Here is a 17,980-nt window from a genome sequence, read left to right as displayed (position 1 = left end):
TTAAAGAACTGAGTGCCTCGAACTCCGAAGTGTCTGCTAACTCTGGACCAAACTGATATGGCAAGATATCTATGACAGTATATGATATGTTATCACATAGTGTATGATCTTCATAATATCCTCCAGTAAGGTTCTTCATATCGTATCATAGATGTCTTGTCATATCTAAATGCTATTTATCTAAAAGTATAGATAGGGAGTAAAAACAAGTCCGTTAATGTGGTTTCTTCGCAGGATTCATCAACCGAGTCTAGGGGTCTTAATTAATAGTTAAGGGAAACACACGTTGCCATTCCTTACACCTGTTATCATCTTGCCATATCAGTTCAGGGCCACAGCACATCCCTTCTATCCTAGTGGACGGCCAAATAGAGCTTTATGGACATCGAAAGCATCGTTGTAGAGGGGCATTCTGTGGCGCGTATGTGCGTTTGCTCAATGAAGGCATGTTAATGGAAGGATAGACCAAATCGACATCTGTTGCTAGAAGAACGAAGTAGTAATAAGAAGATACTGATAATTTCATTAGTAAGAGATTAAGCTGGAAGACTCAGAGTACCAAGCATGCACGAGCTGGTGAGGAATCTGTCCTGAAATAGATCCTTTTCTTCAAAATTAGCTATAACTGTACTTCCAAATTACACATTCTGCACATAGTTTGTTTGTTTTTATTCATCATTATTCTCTTTATTTACACACACATCTATAATGGTTTACCATGCTCGTTGTTTGCGTCAACCACACACACACACACACACACAAACCACACTCAACGTAGAGCCATTGAGTTCTCGCGTTTCGCAGTGTTTGTTTTGCTGTTGTTCTGTCTGTGCTTTGTCTTCTCTCTCTCTTCTCTTCTCTTCACGATACTTCTCGTCACCCTTTTGTTCTCTGTTTCAATTTAGCTTACTTAAGATTTTGTTTTTTTGTTTTGTTTCATAATTTAGGATTCTTTAATTTCAATCATTAATAGATATAATTCTGTAGTGTTTTCTTTTTTTTAATTTAATTTGTAGTAAATGTGTTATGGATTGCAGTAAGATTTTCCATATTTTTTTTCACCTGCTTTTCCCCCATTTCCGTGTCGTGTTTATATTCAGAAAGGAGTGCGCGCATCATGTGACATTTATCTACCCCTTTTTGTTTATCATTCTTTTGCATTAATTACCCGATTTTTTTTATTTTATATTTAAACTTTTGGTTGAAATTTTCACTAGGAATCGTTCGCCTCGCCCCACAATTCTTTACACAATCAATAATAGTTTGGTGATTAGTGTTTGTTCTTGTTTTTGTTTTGTTAATCTAAAAAGGAAACAATTGTTTTCGTTCTTTTTCTTCTTTTTTTGAAATCGAATAAGTGGAATAAGCATTATCTTTTTTTTTTCTTCTGTTTGTTCATATTTATATTCTTGTGTGCTTTGTTGCTATGGTTTTGTATTTTACAGCGGCGTATCCATCCAAAATTGCACATCCCTCCCTTCATTAGGTTATGTGGAACAATGAAGTTGTGCTGTGTGTACATGATTTGTCCAAAACACGGTCCTCTGCTTCACCCTCAACCTTATTTTTGATACTTTTGTTTGCTTCATTTGCTCTTCCTTTTTAAAACGTTAAGTGCCCCGAATGAGATATGAAAGAAAACGTTTACATTTACGAGTTTGTTGCTTTATACAGCTTGATCATGATTAAAAGCTTGTGTGTGTGTTACACGAAGTAAGTGTTTCTTTACACGTTTATTTATATTATTCTTTTCTTTGCTCACTGTTGTGTGCGACCATTTTTGTTTTGTTTTTTAGAGAGGTTCTATTTCTGTGTTTAACTTACATTGTATCGCTTTCTTTTGGCGCTGAGAGGAAATAGAGATGAGTGTTTTTTTTGTTTCACTGTAAAATCGATGGAAAATGTTACATTTTGCTTTACTCTCGAGAGGTTAATGGATCAAAAAATACCAACAATTTAGTGTCATTTACAATTTGCTTCACCATTGCACATTCACCGTTACTAACCACTAAAACTTGTCGCAATTCGTTTCCACCGCTGAGTGTGGGGGAGTCTTGGTGGGAGTGGGAGGAGGGGGGAAAGGGGAGAGCTATCTCGTACCTTTTATTTTTCATTCCTATTTTATTGGCCATGCTTTATTACCCCTGGATGCTTAGCTCATTATTCGCTAAAGTTGTACTCTGCTGCTGCTGCTGCCTCTGCTTCGTATTCGTTCTTATTTTGGTTAGCTTCTTTTTTTTTCGTCTAATTGTAAAATTTTGGACAAAACACACACTCACGTTTCACTCACATGTTTCATAATTTTTCTTCACGTTTTTTTTTACGTTAAGTGTATCATAATAATAATAATAATGAAGATGAATCACAACATTCTTTTGCTTGTTGCGTGAATGTAGTTTGGTTGTTGGTGAGAGAGTAAACGGGTTGGGGGGGGGGGAGGGAAGGATGAATGGGGGGTTTCATTATTACTATTACAATGGGCTTTGTTGTATAAACGCGATAAAATGACACCAAACATAGATATATAATAGCTACTATTCGTTTAATTCTGCTCTGGCTCATCCCTTCCGTGTTGTGTGGGTGTTTTTTCTCTGTTTCTTACGCTTTACACCTTTCTTACTTTGTCTTCGTTAATTTAAAGTACCAACTTGATTCTGTTTCAAGTTTTTTTTTTCCAACTTCTTTGTTCTACGCATAATAGTAGTTTAATTATATATATAGAGCTGCGTTCTTTAAGAGACACTAATTCACTTTTAAAGATTTTTTATTACCGTTCTTTGCTTTGCTTTGTTGCCAAATCATCTATTCTTTCCCTTTCCTCTCTCTCTCTCTCCCTACTTGCGGTTGCAGTGCCTTTTTGCACAAGAGCCTTCACTACCTGATGTAACAACACGCAAAACCCTAAACGATAGTGACATAATAAATTAAATCATCTGTTTCGCAGCCGCATTATTTTACAGTTTGCTCGTTCAGTTACAAGTTTACTTGTTTTTCCTAGCACACACACTACACGATGTATGTCTCTTCCACACTTTCTTAGCATCGTCATATGTAATATGTGCAATTTTTCTCTAATTATGTTGTGTCTCGATGTATGAACATTCTTCGGCACCAAAACAAACAAAAATCGAAAACGTTAAAAAAGCATTTTTGCTATCGTTTTTAACCTTCTTTTTTTTAAACATTCATTCAACTATTCCGCGGTGACCAATCTGTACACACAAGAGCAAAAGAGGGCATAAAATGCGGGGATACGATTACTTAAATAACGACACACCAATAATGTGTGTGTATATCGTGCCGGAAATAACAACAGCTCGATTTTATTGCAGAATAGATTATTTTTTGTTAAAAACACGGGAAACACGTTAAGCTACCTTTTTTTAGAAATAAAACAAAAACAGATGCAGATATATGGCCGAGGGCTATTCGTTTTAGGTCGTTGAAATCGATCAGTTGAAAAAAAATAGAGCAAGAGAAGAGATGGAACAAACGTGTCCAGCTAAAGAGTAAGGAGGAGAAAATGCACTTAAAGCGAACTCAAACACGTTCACTACTGCCAAGGGCTTGCTACACAAATTTACCCTGCAAAACACTACTACACACACCATTGAACAAAAATACAGGGTTTTTCTGATCAGATTCGAATGTGCACATCATCATTATTCACCGCCTATACGATGATTTTCAACAGCTGTCATACATTGCATTTGCATCACAATAAAGTTTCATTTCAAACGCATGATTTTCAACACTTCACAAATAATTGTCAAACTCAATCCAGTTTGAGACGTGTTGAACATCATGCGGAAGAACTGATACAGGGTTTCCATGTGCACATCATTATTCACCGCCTTCAAGATGTTTTTCAACAGCTGTCAAATGGTGTAATTGCATCACAATAATGTTTCAGTTCGTCCACATAATGTTCAACACGTCTCAAAACTGCATTGAATTTGCCAGATATTTGTGAAGTGTTGAAAATCATGTGGAAGAACTGATACAGGGTTTTGCGAGTCACTTTCGAATGTGCACATCATTATTCACCGTCTTCAAGATGTATTTCAACAGCTGCCAAATGGTGTGCCGATCTCGTAGTACAGTCGTCAACTCGTACGACTTAACAACATGCCCGTCATGGGTTCAATCCCCAAATAGACCGCGCCGCCATACGTAGGACTGACTATCCTGCTATGGGGGGAATCAATTAGTCACTGAAAGCCAAGCCCACAAGTGGCTACAGGCAGGCCTTTACCGACATCGGTTGTTGAGCCAAAGAAGAAGAAGAAGAAGCCAAATGGTGTAATGGCATCACAATAATGTTTCAGTACGTCCACATAATGTTCAACACGTCTCAAAACTGCATTGAATTTGCCAGATATTTGTGAAGTGTTGAAAATCATGTGTAAAAACCGAAATTTTATTATGACACAAATACACCATTTGACATCCATTTGAAAAACATCTGGAAGGCGGTGAATAATGATGTACACATTCGAAAGTTACTTGGAAAAACCCTGTAAATTATTGTGATGAAAATACAACATTTGACAGCTGTTGAAAAACATCTCGCTAGCAATGAAAAATGTTGCTGATATTCTAAATTTTATGTCGGAAAACCCTGTAAAACGTCCAACGGATCCAATACATTATCCGCCGATCGTGTTCGGCATGATCGTACTGTGTTCGAATGACTTTTTAATTTGTTCCTTTTTTATGTAAGCGATTGTGGTGGTGTAGTACGGTACGAAATCACGAACTCATGCACAATAAGTCGAATTTATTTTACTAACATTGGATTGGATTGGTTTTCCCCATATTCCTTTTGTTGCACGTAATAGCGATCCCTCTTCCATAATGGTTAGAGCAAGATCGTTGGTATGCTATTTTGCTGCTTTAAAAGAGTCATCGTTGGACACCATTGCAGACATCGAGAATATCGAATAACGTATTGCAAAAGTTTGTTTTTATCTTTCTACCTCTCTCTTTCTCTCTATCTCATTATCGAAATCGTATGCGAAAAGACTACGATTTAGAGTTGACAAAACTGGTCTCTTCTTTAATTTGCCCCGATCGCTAAACGCGGAACTGACTTTGAGCTAAACATTTTAGCAAAAAATAAAATTAAAATGATAATTCCTTCAATTGGAAAACTGAAACCATACAACATTTCAACTACCCTTATGCCACCCGCATTTCCCTGCATTTTCTCTTTACTCGCTACCTCTTCTCTTCGCTTTTGATTCTAATCTCCAAAAAATGCCGTAGCAGCGCCCATATGCGCCCGGTTTGTCTAAGGGTCTGAGAGAAGGTTAGCGCGCTTGGTTTTGCGCTACTGTTTAACACACATCAAAACCCATTTACAGCAACTCCACACGGCGCCCTTTGCTCTCAGTACATTGAAATATATATAGCATTGCCGATTATTACTTTCTATACACCGTCATAAAAATCGGGGGTTTATATGTTGCTTTTTCTTCTGCCTTTTATGTGTCGGTGTGTGGCATACAACTTCTTCTCTATATATGTACAATATTGGTTGGTTGCTGCTGCTGTTTGTTTGTAAGGGCAAATTATTCGCCTCAAAACAAAAAAAGGGGGAAAAAGTGTGACTAAAATGTACCGCGATACCCGACGAAAAGGGAAATTATGAAGTGATCGCGCGCTAACAACACATGTAACATGTTTGCTTTTTCATGTTCGCCCTGCACGCACAACAGCTAGAAATTCGAATTTCGAATCCATACTACCATTAACTTGAAACGGTTGTGCTGCTCGATCGCGACAGATTGTGACACGGCACGGGGTTGTTGCACTGTTCTGTGCGCGCGCGTATGTTTGACGACTATCCAGCACGCAACGGATCAGCAGCGCGCGCTTACAACCTAACGCTTCAATTAAGAATGAAATAATCGATGTAAAAAAATAAACATATATACCTCCTCTCTCTTTTTCCCTCCCTACAAGGGTGAGTGAGTTGTTTTGAGGTACCTTCTTCCCAGCACAAGTAAAACCTATTGCCTAGCAAAATTCTAACAAGTTACAAGTAAAAATAAACGGGTCGTTTAAAAGGGCGACGTGAAACGAAACAACGGAGAGGAGTTAATTAAAATCTATACAAACATTGCCAACACACTTTCTATCTCTTTCCCTCGTTGCTCATCCAACCATCAACACACCAGCATCGACGACATTGCGTGCCTGTCGTGTGCTCTCCTTTAGAGGATAAAGAAATGCTTGTAGGACGATGGCAAACCGGCATGATCTCCACCACCACCGCCGCCGCCGCCACCACCACCGCCGCCACCTGCACCTTCGATCGCTTCTCCTTCTACTGCTCCCGCACTACCATCCTCACCAGCGGCACCTGTGCCTCCGCCCGTACTACTTTCCGCAGTACTAGCTGCACCACCGTCGTGCCTTTGCTTGCTGGCGCTAGCTCCAGCCGACACCTCCACGATCGTGCTGCCATCGCCGGCGTCACCAATCACTACATCGTCCTCCAGCACGTTGCCGAGCGTCCGGCGAACGATCCGGCGACGACCGGACGACGACGACGACAGGGGCAACTCGGTCGTCACGAAGCTAATGCCACCAGCACCGCCGTGATGGTGCGCACTTCGCGAACCCCGTGCCGTCGTAACGGTCACCACCGTTGACCCATCGAACTGCTGTACAATTTCCTCCTCCTCCAGCTCCTCCACCACCCCGGTGAGCTCCTCCACATCGTCCTCCTCCTCCACCACATGATGCACGTGATGATGATGATGATGATGATGATCGTCGTGCTGTTGCTGTTGGTTCACCACATGCTGCTGCTGCTGATGATGATGATGATCGTCTTCATCCACCTCTAGTGCATGCTGCAACACCTGCTGATGATGATGGTGGCTATGGTGATGATGATGATGATGGTGCAGTAGCAGCTCCTCCTCATCGTCCGTCGTCGCGTCGATGATCACACCGTCCGTCGTGTCGCCACTGACGTCCCCTGCGCCTACCATCATCTCATCGGCTTGCCGGACGGCCACGACCGAACCCGCATCCATCACTATCTCCCGCACATCATCATCCTCCTCGACCTCTTCCACGTGGTTTACAACACCACCACTGCCAACACCACAACCACCACCACCACCAACACCGCCATCGCCACCAACATCATCCTCATGCAACACGATCGGTCCAACAACGCCGTTGTTGGAACCGTGCTGTTGTTGTTGCTGCTGCTGCTGCTGATGCTGCTGCTGCTGTTGTTGTTCCACCATCTCGCCCGTTTCCTCCTCTATTTCGACGTCGACACCGCTGTCGATGATGCAATCGTAATCGACACCCTCCACTATCTCATAAACGTCGCCCTCCCCGTTGTCGACGTCCGCATCGTTCTAAGTCAGGCGATTGGTGGTGTCCGTCCGACGTTCCTCTATCGTGTAGACGGTGTTGCCGACGCGGAACAGCTCCGTGTGGGGACGTAGCGTCGGCTCGTGCGTTGCAATGATGCCCGTTTCGATCGGTTCGCCGGTTCGGATCAGTGTGGCCTACATGGGGAGAAAAGGCGAATTAAATTAAGATAACATTCCCTTACTCTGGTGTGAGATACTAAGGATTGAGCTTACCTGATTGAGATTTCCAATTGCGAGCTGGTGGCCATCGAGCGTTTGTACCTGTGCGATCGAGAGCGAGGTGGTGCCGTCCGCGTTTTCGTGCTGCGTGACCACGTGCTGCTGTCCGTTGGCGGCTGCCTGCTCGATCTGCTGTGCCTGGGCCTGGGAAACGGTGACGGATATCGTGCCGGTCGAGTCGATCGTTGTCTGCTGTTGGGCCTGCTGCTGTACCTGCTGCTGTTGGGCCTGCTGCTGTACGACCTGCTGCGCTTGCTGTCCGACCTGATCGCCCGCGACTACCGTACCGTTGCCTGGGTTTGTGCCGTTGCCTCCATTTGCCTGGTTTGCGTTTGCAGCTTGTCCTATGGGTGACACACATCGAAAAAGGAGTGTATTAATAGATATAGAATACACAAAAAAAATTGAATTAAAGCTCGTAGAACTTAATTCCTAGCTCTGCTTTGATTCTTAATTAAGTCATACTATAAAAATAAGCGCTTTGTTCCGAGGTTGTCCCAAATTTGCTTTAAGTAGCTATTTGTTCTGAAAAGAACATAAAATCAATATCTTCCTAATCCCACTGTTAAAACATCGACAACAATATCAAGTTGTTAAAATAAAAATGAAACACCTGGCCCATTGAAAATAGATTTTACAGCGTTTTCAGTCACTTTCTAATGTAAACATTGTTATTCACCGTGTGCAAGTTAGTTGTTAGTTAATCCACATCAAGCTGATATTTCATTTCCATAATAATAATTTAAACTTTCTTCAACATGATTTTCGACGTTCTTTTTTCATCGTTTTTTTCAGCGAGAGGAGAAGAGGGGCAATTTTGAAAATGATATACAAATCTTGGTGCGATGCAGTGAAAGATACAATGGCAATAGACCCATGAAATGTTGAATTTCATAATTAAGAAATTTAAAATTATTATTATGGAAATGAAATATCAGATTGATATGGATTAGAGAGTTTTCCAAGTGAATTTTTTAATAGTGTGTTTCCTCTTCTTCTTCTTCTTTGGCTCAACAACCGTTGTCGGTCAAGGCCTGCCTTTACCTCTTGTGGGTTTGACTTTCAGTGACTAATTGATTCCCCCCCCCCCATAGCAGGATAGTCAATCCTACGTATGTCGGCACGGTCTATTTGGGGCTTGAACCCATGACGGGCATGTTGTTAAGTCGTACGAGTTGACGACTGTACTACGAGACCGGCCTAAGTGTGTTTCCATCATAATGAAATTTCAGTTCTTCCACATGATTTTCAACACCGTATCACCGTATAAAAAAAAACGATCCGTATTCTCAAATTGCGCATATATTCGTTTTATCAAAAAATATATCGTTTCGCGCAGCCAACTCTGTCCTATAAACGTCATTTCCATAGATTTTCAGATTGCGCCAAGATTGCGCATAAATTTTCAAAATTATATGTCCGAGAGATAGATGTTGTTTTTTATAGATAAATATATCAAATCGAGTCGTTTGAATCTAAGATTGCGCATCGTTTATATCTACGGTCCAGCTGAATTGAGTTTGACAGTTCTTTGTGATGTGTGGAAAATCATGTGTAAGAACTGAAGTTTCATTGTGATGGAAATCCACTATTTGTCAGCTGTTGAAATACATCTTGGAGGTTGTGAATAGTGATGTGCACATTCGAAAGCTTGGAAAACCCTGTAACGTCTCACACGTGTGACAAAAACAATGTTTACATTCGTAAGCGATTTGGAAAACCTTAAAAGATTCCAATTGGACTGAGAAATTGAATTGAGATTAGAAAGCACAATTAGTTAAGGATTGCTCTTTGTTTGTTCTTGTGATGTATAAGTCATATACAGTTTAAGATGTTAAATTGTAAGGCCTACGAAGCTTTTAGCGTTTACTTTTAGTAATACTACTCAAATGGCACTGAAACATTTCCTCCATAACGTGTAATTGATGCCTATTAGACATTCTTTAATAGAATTTAAAGTATATAAAGCTCCTTGCTTCAACTATCCAAATGTTCAAAACTTCAGATAGCCCACACACACTCGTGTACCTTTCTTGCTCTTCCGTACGCGCTCCTTCTTTACGCCCGGTTTCTTGAAATGTCTCAGCTCCAGATGCCGACGCAGGTTTCGCGACTGTCTAATAACGGCCTGGCAGATCGGGCAGGTTGCCGGTTGTTCCGATTGCGATTTGCTCTTGATTTCTAAAAGGCAAAAATAACGAAAAAAAACGTCACACATCCAGCGTAAAGGTAACAAACAGCGCTCCTCCACAGCCATCCACCACCACTTACTGATGATGCCTTCCTTCGTGTCTACCGGTGTGCCGTCCGCGTTCGTTTCCTTCTTGATGTCCTTCGGGGTGGCCGGGGTCGCTTCGTCCGGGTTGTTCACAATCACCTGAATCGTGGTGCCGTCCTCGTCGGTCGTTTTCATTACCTTGGCTGCCTGGGTGCCGCCGGCACTGTTCGCCGCAGCGCCCGCCTGTCCCTGGTTGGCCGTTTTCTTGGTGCGCTGCTTGCGCTTGCGGGTCGGCAGAAACTGGCTAATCACGTCCTTCGTCACCTCGTCCGACATCTGGTCCGGTGTGATGGTTTCGATAACCTGCGCCTGCACGGTTTGGGTGGGTCCGAGGGTCGTGATCAGTTCTTCAGTTGTCTAAAAAAAAAAGGGGGGGGAAAGAGAGTTCCCAGACATTAATGTTATGCTTTTTAGGGTGCATTATTCGCTGCCGCGAGACGAGATGATCCATGATGCTTCCCCGTGGCTGGAAGTGACCGTTTACTCACGCAAACATTGTTGCCCACGTCGATCACCGCCTTGACGTGGTTCTGGGGCACGAGCGTCGGGTGCAGCTGGATCGACGTGGTGTACGTCGTGTTGTCGTCCTTGTGCGACACCGTCTGGGGCGCCAGGCCCTGGATGTTGAGACAGTGGGCGGCCTGCAGCAGCGACGGCAGCTGCGAATGGTCCACACTGACCTCGCCCCGGTACACGAACTCCAGCAGCGCCTCCAGATCGTTCGCGTTGACGCCGGCCAACATTACGACGGGATGCTTGCACGGTGTGTTCTGTTGATGTGAAAGAAGCAGAGAGAGAGAGAGGAAGAGAAGTCGCGTGAGTCAGGGCAGCAGCATCAAAACAGAGAATTCCGAAACATTGCGCGTGAGGGAAACGTGGCCGGGCTTTTTTCTTCTATTCAAGAGATTGCACTCGTGGAGAGAAGATCATTTTCAACCCACACACGCTCATGGGAATTGGTGGTGATGGTGGTGGTGGCGACAGGAGCAGAGGTATTGTTGGTGGTGGAATATCTCACTCAGCTCTAAAGAGAAGTTGACGAGGGTTGATTTCCCGCCACACGTACAATATGCTCGAGACAGTGAGGCGCAAACAATCACCCAACCTCCACCTACCCACCCACAGCAATGGAGAGAGAGAGAGAGACAAAGAGACAGAGAGAGCGAGAAGATGGAAAGCGTTAGAGGAGAGGGAAGAGCGTTTGGGTCGGTGAGCAAGGCAGAGAATGGGATAAATCGACGGAGAAAAAGGGAGACGACAAACAAACGAAATGAGAAAGCGGGACCAAAAAGAGAGAGAGAAAAAGAGCGAGAGGGGGAAAGGATTTCTAACATACTTTTTTACGAGAAATTGTTTTATCGATTCGCACTGTGTGTAAGTGTGAGTGTGTTTGAGTGTGACAACATAAACCATTCCTCCGTTGCATTGCTACACACCACCTCCCCCAACCCCTTTCCGCTCTTTTGCATTTTCATTTTGACATCTATAATCAGCTTTTTATGTTTTTATTCGATTTCGAACGCTAAATTTATCATTATTTTTTATGCTTTTCTTGTGCTTCATATGTTGGACACAAAAAGTGCGCTTTGATGTGCGGACATTTCCGATTTTCCTTTTCTTTTTGCGCAAACACCCACCCATTGCGCAGAATCGAATGGAATTGCGCCACCAACACGACCGCCCTTTCGCCTGTGGCCTTTGTGTTCGGCGTGTGTCAGTGTGTGTGTGTGTGTGTATGTAGGGGGTGGTTTCGTATGTCGTCCTTCGTCGATTGCCTTATCGCGCCAGCCCGAAATGGAGGGAGATGGAGTTGGAATAGGAATGTCATGCCAACGGGCAACAACAACGGAGTTCCCTGTCCTTGTGGTGCGCGCCTTTCGTTGGTAAATTATGTATCTTTTATGATTGATAGATAATAAAAGCGCGTTACCCCCTCTTGGCAGGACAGTGGGACAAATGGAGCATTGGAGAGGGAATACATTGTTTATTGAACAAATAAGGACACATATTATTGGGACTGATAGCATTTAACAGCAGTTCCGGAACAATGATTGTCAAAAAACATTCATTATAATTAATGAAAAATTACATGAAACACTCAATTTAGTATTTAAGTGGTATAAAAGTATTTTATTTAACAAAATTTCAAATTTTCTACCTTAGAAGACCCATAACCAGTGCAAAATGTCATGAGCATCACGAGATATACACTATTCTGACTCACAAGCTAAGCATAATGGCGTCAAAAGCATAATCATGACTTTTTCTCGTTATCAACAGTGCTGCCAAATGCCACTGTTTCAGTCACCAACACTCATGACTGAACCGAAGCTCAAATCAGCTCACGTACACAACTGAGATGATCAGAGGTGAGACTCAAACTGTTGGTGATCCAATCACATGCTTGATGACATTTTGTTTATCACCGACAGAAAATGTGACCGGTCTAGAGTTGGTTGCACAAAATGTCACCAAGCATGTGATGGTCGCAACAACTGTTTGAGTCTCACCTCTGATCATTACAGTAGGGTTCGTGACGCTGGCATTATTTTGTTTCAGTCAGAATTTGTCATGACTATGTCAGTGACTTTTTGCAAAACTGAAGAAAGTAAAAAAAAAAGTCATGACATAGTGACTGACCCAGCGATGGCCGCAAACATGTCACGAAGTATGCACTGATCACACCAATAGGTTTGAATGTCACCTCTGATTATCACAATGACGCTGACATTGTTACCAGCAGCAGCTTTGTTATTGTGTGCCGATGTATGATGCACAACCGCTCAAACAGCTTCCCGGGACGATTGCCACCACTTTGGGGACGAAGTGAGCGTGTCAGGTTTGAAAAAAAAACGGACATTTAAATCACTTCCAGGAAACGGTGTGAAACGCAAAACCACCCGAAAATTCCCATCTCTAACCCACCCACCCAGAAAGGCCTCTTCTTACCACTCCTCTCTTCCAACATAGTACTAGGGCGCGCGTTTGTTTATGAATGTTTTTTGGCGAATGCGAATCCGTCCGAGGGGGGAAAAAATCAAAACAGAGCGACGCACCTACAGCTCGATCTCCATTCTCACAGGCACACACAGGTTGCGCTTTGTGCCAATGTGTGTACCCAGAGACAAATGTTCCCTCTCTACGCACTCACGTTGCGCTACGCAAAACACACAACATGCCAGGCAAGCTCATCATTTATTGAGCGAGATCATGAGGGGGTTTTGGGTGCGAAAAAAGGGAATTCGTTTTCCGTGTCTCCGAGAGCTTCTCCCGACCCCTGGTGGAAAGAGGATACTCGCGTACGCACATACAGACACAAACACACACAGACACAGACCCCTCTTGATGAGATGATTCATGCGCGCTTCTTTCTCATTCCATACTTTGCACCCTTCTCATCAACCTACCACTGCTTGGATCATCGTCTCGTGTGCGTGCGTGTTCGTATGGTCTACATTTTTTCTTCTTCTTCTTCTCAAGAGTGCATGTGCACGAGGAGCAGTAAACAGAGAGACAGCGAGAGGGAGAGAAGCGCAATTTGCACATTTCTCTGTTTTGCTTTCGGCACACGTCAAAACACCCCCAGAGTTGGGTGGAAATGAAAACAGAGAGTGCAAAATCTAACCCCCGCATAGGTCGGAATTTGGCTCAACAAGCATTTGCACACACACACACACATTTTGAAATAACGGAAAAGAGAAAGCCAACTCCAAAGTCTCTTTATAACGAGGAGGAATGAAAACGGGTGGTGTGTATTAAAAATAGCATTACACACAAACACACATACACGCATACACATTAGCATTCAAACGTCACCCTGGGAAAGGAATTTTAATGAGCAATTTTATTTAATACTGGTTTTTAATGCTAATTTGCTATTTGAACTTGTAATATGGCCCTGCCTTCTGTTGCAATTGCACACGGCAGAGACATTCAATAAATCGGCAATAAACAATAAAGTGACGTCGTGTGCAATAAATATTTTTTTTCTTTTTTTCTAACAAATAATCAACAAACGTCATCATCCCACAGTCTGGCAACACTGCCAGTCGTGCCGGTTCGGTCTTGTTTGGGAGACTAGCAAAGCGATAGAAGAGTGCTCTGACGTTTGTTCACACCGATGTGAAAGGCAAAGCATCGCGCTCTCGTTCTCTCCTGCGCTCTCCTTCCTTCTCCTTTTTTTTTCTCTCTCTCTCTCTCTCTCTCTCTCGCGCACTCGACTCTGGCAGTGCACTCTCTATCGCGGCAGTCTCTTTTTTGCCGCTCGGCTTCCTTTTCTCTAACGCACACACGCAGGGCACACAACAGAGACACGTTAGGAGAGAGACTACCGTTTTTCATCTCACTTGAGAAGAGGGAGTCTCATTTGACACTTCTCGCGCTGGGACGTTTTTTCCTCTCGAAAACGTTTTGTTTTGTATCAAATTCTTTAAATATTACAAATTGTTTTTCCATGAATGAAAATTTAAAGGAATGCTGACGAAAAGACACGTTTTAAAAGTGATTCTCTGAAAGACGAAATCCAATCATCTCATCTCTCGCTGCTCACTCGGAGCGAGCGCACGCTCACGTGCTGCTCACTACGGAGAGTAAGATGGTGGGCGAAAATGAGCCACACACACTCACTCACACAAGCGCGCCCCTGTAATCTTTTTGCTCTTGCGTTCTCCCAACCAACCCTGCGGACGATTATTCTCTGTTATGAAGTGATAAGCACACAAACACACACACACACACATATAGGATGGAAAAAACGAAAAAAAAACTAACAAAAAACATTATTTAAAGAGATATTTTTTCTCTTTTTACATACACACACAGCCACACATACACTGTAGTACCGTGTCGCTCTATATTTAACTCAAGAGACTTTCATTCCCTTCACTTCACCCTCTTTGCCCATTCAACACGCACACACGCACACACACCACCACCACAAGCAGCGCTATGCGCCCGCGCACATACACACGGCGAAATGACGACAAAGTGAACTAGCGTGGGGGGGGGGGGGGGGTCAGGGAGAAAACGTAAAGAAAAGGAACCACCCCACCACTTCACCTTACCTTCAGCAGATCGAGCAGGAACGGGCTGGCGGCACACAGGACGATCTTGTGCGCGGGGAAGCTCCGGCCACCGGCGGCCAGTGTGACGTCCACCAGGTCGCCATGGCACCGGAGCAGCTGAACTGCGGACACCAGCGAGGTGCCGTAGTCGCCCCAGGTCAGGCTGTACAGCGAGTTAATCGGGAGCGACATCGTCATTCAGGCTCCCGTTTGTGTTGTTGACTTTTTGCTGCGCTTCTCTAATCAAATGCCTTCCTCTCAGCACACACTACTAACACACACACGCAGAGCGACACAACTATCTCTCACGCCACCGCGGGGGGAGCAATCTCAAACAAAATTTCCGCACACTGTGTGATTTTGTTTTTCCTTTTCTCTGCCTCTTCTTCTTCTTCTTTTATTGCACTTTTTGTTATTGCTATTGCTCACAATTCACACTGCCCGCTCTCACTCACTCACGATTTTTAGCTGCGACGGCGAGTATTCTGCTCCTCGTGGAGAACCGAAAATAACGCGTTTTTCTTTCCACTACACACACACACACTTGGCATCACACTTGCTCCACTCTCCACCTAGCAATAAGGGGGGGGGGGTGTGTGTGACAAGACAAGTAGGTAAGTTTTCCACTTCAAAATCGGCTCGTTTTCACAGCACCAACAGAACAGCCACTCAACTCAATTCAATTTCCACACACACACCATCCGCCTGTGCTAAAGGAAGAAACATGAAATTACACACGTATTAGTATTATATTACACACACACACACACACACACACACACACACACACACACACACGCGCATTCTATTTTCCAAACACCCCCGGGCCCATTTCGATCGCGTAGGCAGAGGAAAAACTCCCGCAAACACACACGCACAGCAGAGTGTGCGGGCACGCACACCACCACCGCACGAACACGTACACACGCGCGCGCGCGCGCGCTCTCTCGTACCCGTACCCCGGGCCACGGCACACACTCCACACGCTACGTAGTACGCGTTCACTACCCTCTTACGAGGGCCGGGATGTGGGGCGGCAGAGGGGGGGGGGGAGTCGTTGTCCTCCTTTCTTTCACCCTTCAGCCCTGCGTTGTTGTGTGGGGCGGGGTGAGGGAGGGGAGACTTTCTGTTACCGTATTTTTTCTTCTTTTCTTTTTTGCTCTCTATACAGTGACTCAAGCCGAAAATATTAAAAATGATGTACAGAGAAGAGTTGGAAATGCTCCCTCCTCATTTGCTCTGTTAGAACGCGCGCGTACGCACTGACACACAACACGCACACAACGAATTTCTTCTTGCGTTCTCACTCCCTCTCCCTGTATCTCGCTCTCACTCTTTCTCGCGTAACGGGATTGAGGGAAAGAAAGAAGGAAAAAAAAATGCCACAGCAAAGATAAACCCACACCACAAGCAGCGCGGCCGCGTTCTCTGCGGCCCCACGGTTTGCACGGGCTGTTCCCCGCTCTCTTTCTGCTCTTCTCTGCTCTGCTCCCAGAGACAACCCCGAGAAAGAGCACTGCCCGGCCAGAACCGCGCGTGTTGGATGCAATGCAATCCGGAACGACACCCGGAGAACGACGGCCGCAGTAGCCCGCTCTACAGTGGCCCGCTTAACACACTTACACGGTAACGCGCGCGCCCGTCCGCAGGTAGCTCTACGGAAAAATCGACCTACTCGCACTACGCTCACGAACAATATGGCGACGCTCGCTCACGCTCTCGACGGTTCGAGCGAATCTCCCTTCGAGACCCTCACAACGCGCGTTAGAACGTGTGTGCGTGCGACAGCTCGCCCCGTGTGCACACCAATACACGCAGGTACGCGCGCTCGCTCGCTCCACGCAGGCGAACAATGCTCGCGCACTGACCAGGCAGCGAGATAAAAAAGAACCCTTTCTCACTACCCCCTCGTCTTCCCTCTTGTTTTTTTCTCTCTACCTTTCAAACCCATTGCCCACCAAAAAAAAAAAAAAAACTCACGCCTTCTCACCGCGCCTTCCGCTCTCACTTGCGCTCTTCTACTCCCGTTTCTTTTTTGAGCTCTACAGATTGCGGCAGCGAGATGAGCTCTTGTTGTTCCGCAAGCACAGGGAAAGAAACTCTTTGATGCCTTTCCACGTCGCACTAGCCAGCCCGGGGACTGGTGGGAAAAGCGGGGAAAACTGTCCACGGCAGTGGCTGCACAACGCACCTCTATCGGCTGACTGTCAAAAACTGAACGGTAAAATGAGGAAAAAATGGGGTTGTTTCTATGCCTGTGTGTGTGTATGTGCGTGCGTTGACAACAAGCCCAAGCCAAATGACAAATGGCGTACATGGAATGTTGTGGTTATGTTGAATTGCACCGCAATGCCGACGTAAATATTTTATTACATCTTAGCAACACTCTTTTTTCATGGCAAGGAGATATGCTTCTTCTCGCCGTGCAATCCCTTTTCTCTAATTTCTCCAGCTGCACGAGAAAAAAGCGGCTTTGTTGTTGTCGCTGACTGCCGCTGCTGCTGCTGCTTCTCTGTTTGTTTTCGTTTCTGTTCGCGTTGAGTCTCGCGCTGAGGCCCTCTTCCTCTGCGATCCTTTTGAAGAGTGTGTGCGGGCCACAGCAGCAGAGGCAGCCTCCTCTCGCTCCGACTCTCTTCTCTCTGGCTGTCTCTCTATGGTGCTCCGCCCTGTTCCCGTTTTTTTTGCACCTCACCGGCATCCACACCCCATTATGCTCCGTCATTGCTCGGAGGTACGAATAATTTCTCGCGCCCGTCGTGCGTCGAAGCCGCGCGCGGGAAGCCAAAAACCAACATCTGCTCTTTTCTTGTGGCGCTCCCGCCGCCCACAGCGCAGCGAGGTGCCGGCGAGGGCTAATATTCTCGGACTCTCGAGCCAGGCAGCAGTTCTCTCGATATGTACGCCACAACACACAACCGTCCCACGGGCGCAGAGTATGAGCGGTGGCGACCGACGGGCCCAGCAACACTTTGAAGCATCATCACCACGCGGCCGGTCGTCGCATGCTTCGCTTTCGA

At 44.9% G+C, this 17,980-nt stretch overlaps 1 protein-coding gene across 1 annotated transcript; it reads right to left on the bottom strand.

Moving 5' to 3' along the window:
- Positions 1-638: 638 nt before the first annotated feature.
- On the bottom strand, positions 639-16,693 carry LOC120955297 (transcription factor GAGA). The gene is made up of 7 exons (XM_049609136.1): positions 16,587-16,693; positions 14,964-15,673; positions 10,389-10,670; positions 9,894-10,257; positions 9,651-9,803; positions 7,617-7,966; positions 639-7,283 (listed from the first exon to the last, which is right to left on the bottom strand). The coding sequence occupies exons 2-7, from the start codon at positions 15,159-15,161 to the stop codon at positions 6,219-6,221; spliced, it is 2,412 nt and encodes an 803-aa protein (XP_049465093.1). The 5' UTR covers positions 15,162-15,673; positions 16,587-16,693; the 3' UTR covers positions 639-6,218.
- Between the last annotated feature and the right edge of the window lie 1,287 nt (positions 16,694-17,980).

Source organism: Anopheles coluzzii, chromosome 3, assembly GCF_943734685.1.
Source record: "Anopheles coluzzii chromosome 3, AcolN3, whole genome shotgun sequence".
NCBI lineage: Eukaryota > Metazoa > Arthropoda > Insecta > Diptera > Culicidae > Anopheles > Anopheles coluzzii.
Note: the sequence above shows the minus strand (reverse complement) of the source record. Positions and strands in the feature narration are given on the sequence as shown.

Bases quoted from the DNA above. Each gene is read 5' to 3' on its own strand.
- LOC120955297 (XM_049609136.1), bottom strand. From the start codon at position 15,161: ATGACGATGTCGCTCCCGATTAACTCGCTGTACAGCCTGACCTGGGGC. The intron at 10,671-14,963 runs GTAAGGTGAAGT...TCACATCAACAG, and splicing joins TCCTGCTCGATCTGCTGAAG to AACACACCGTGCAAGCATCC. The intron at 9,804-9,893 runs GTAAGTGGTGGT...TTTGCCTTTTAG, and splicing joins CACGAAGGAAGGCATCATCA to AAATCAAGAGCAAATCGCAA.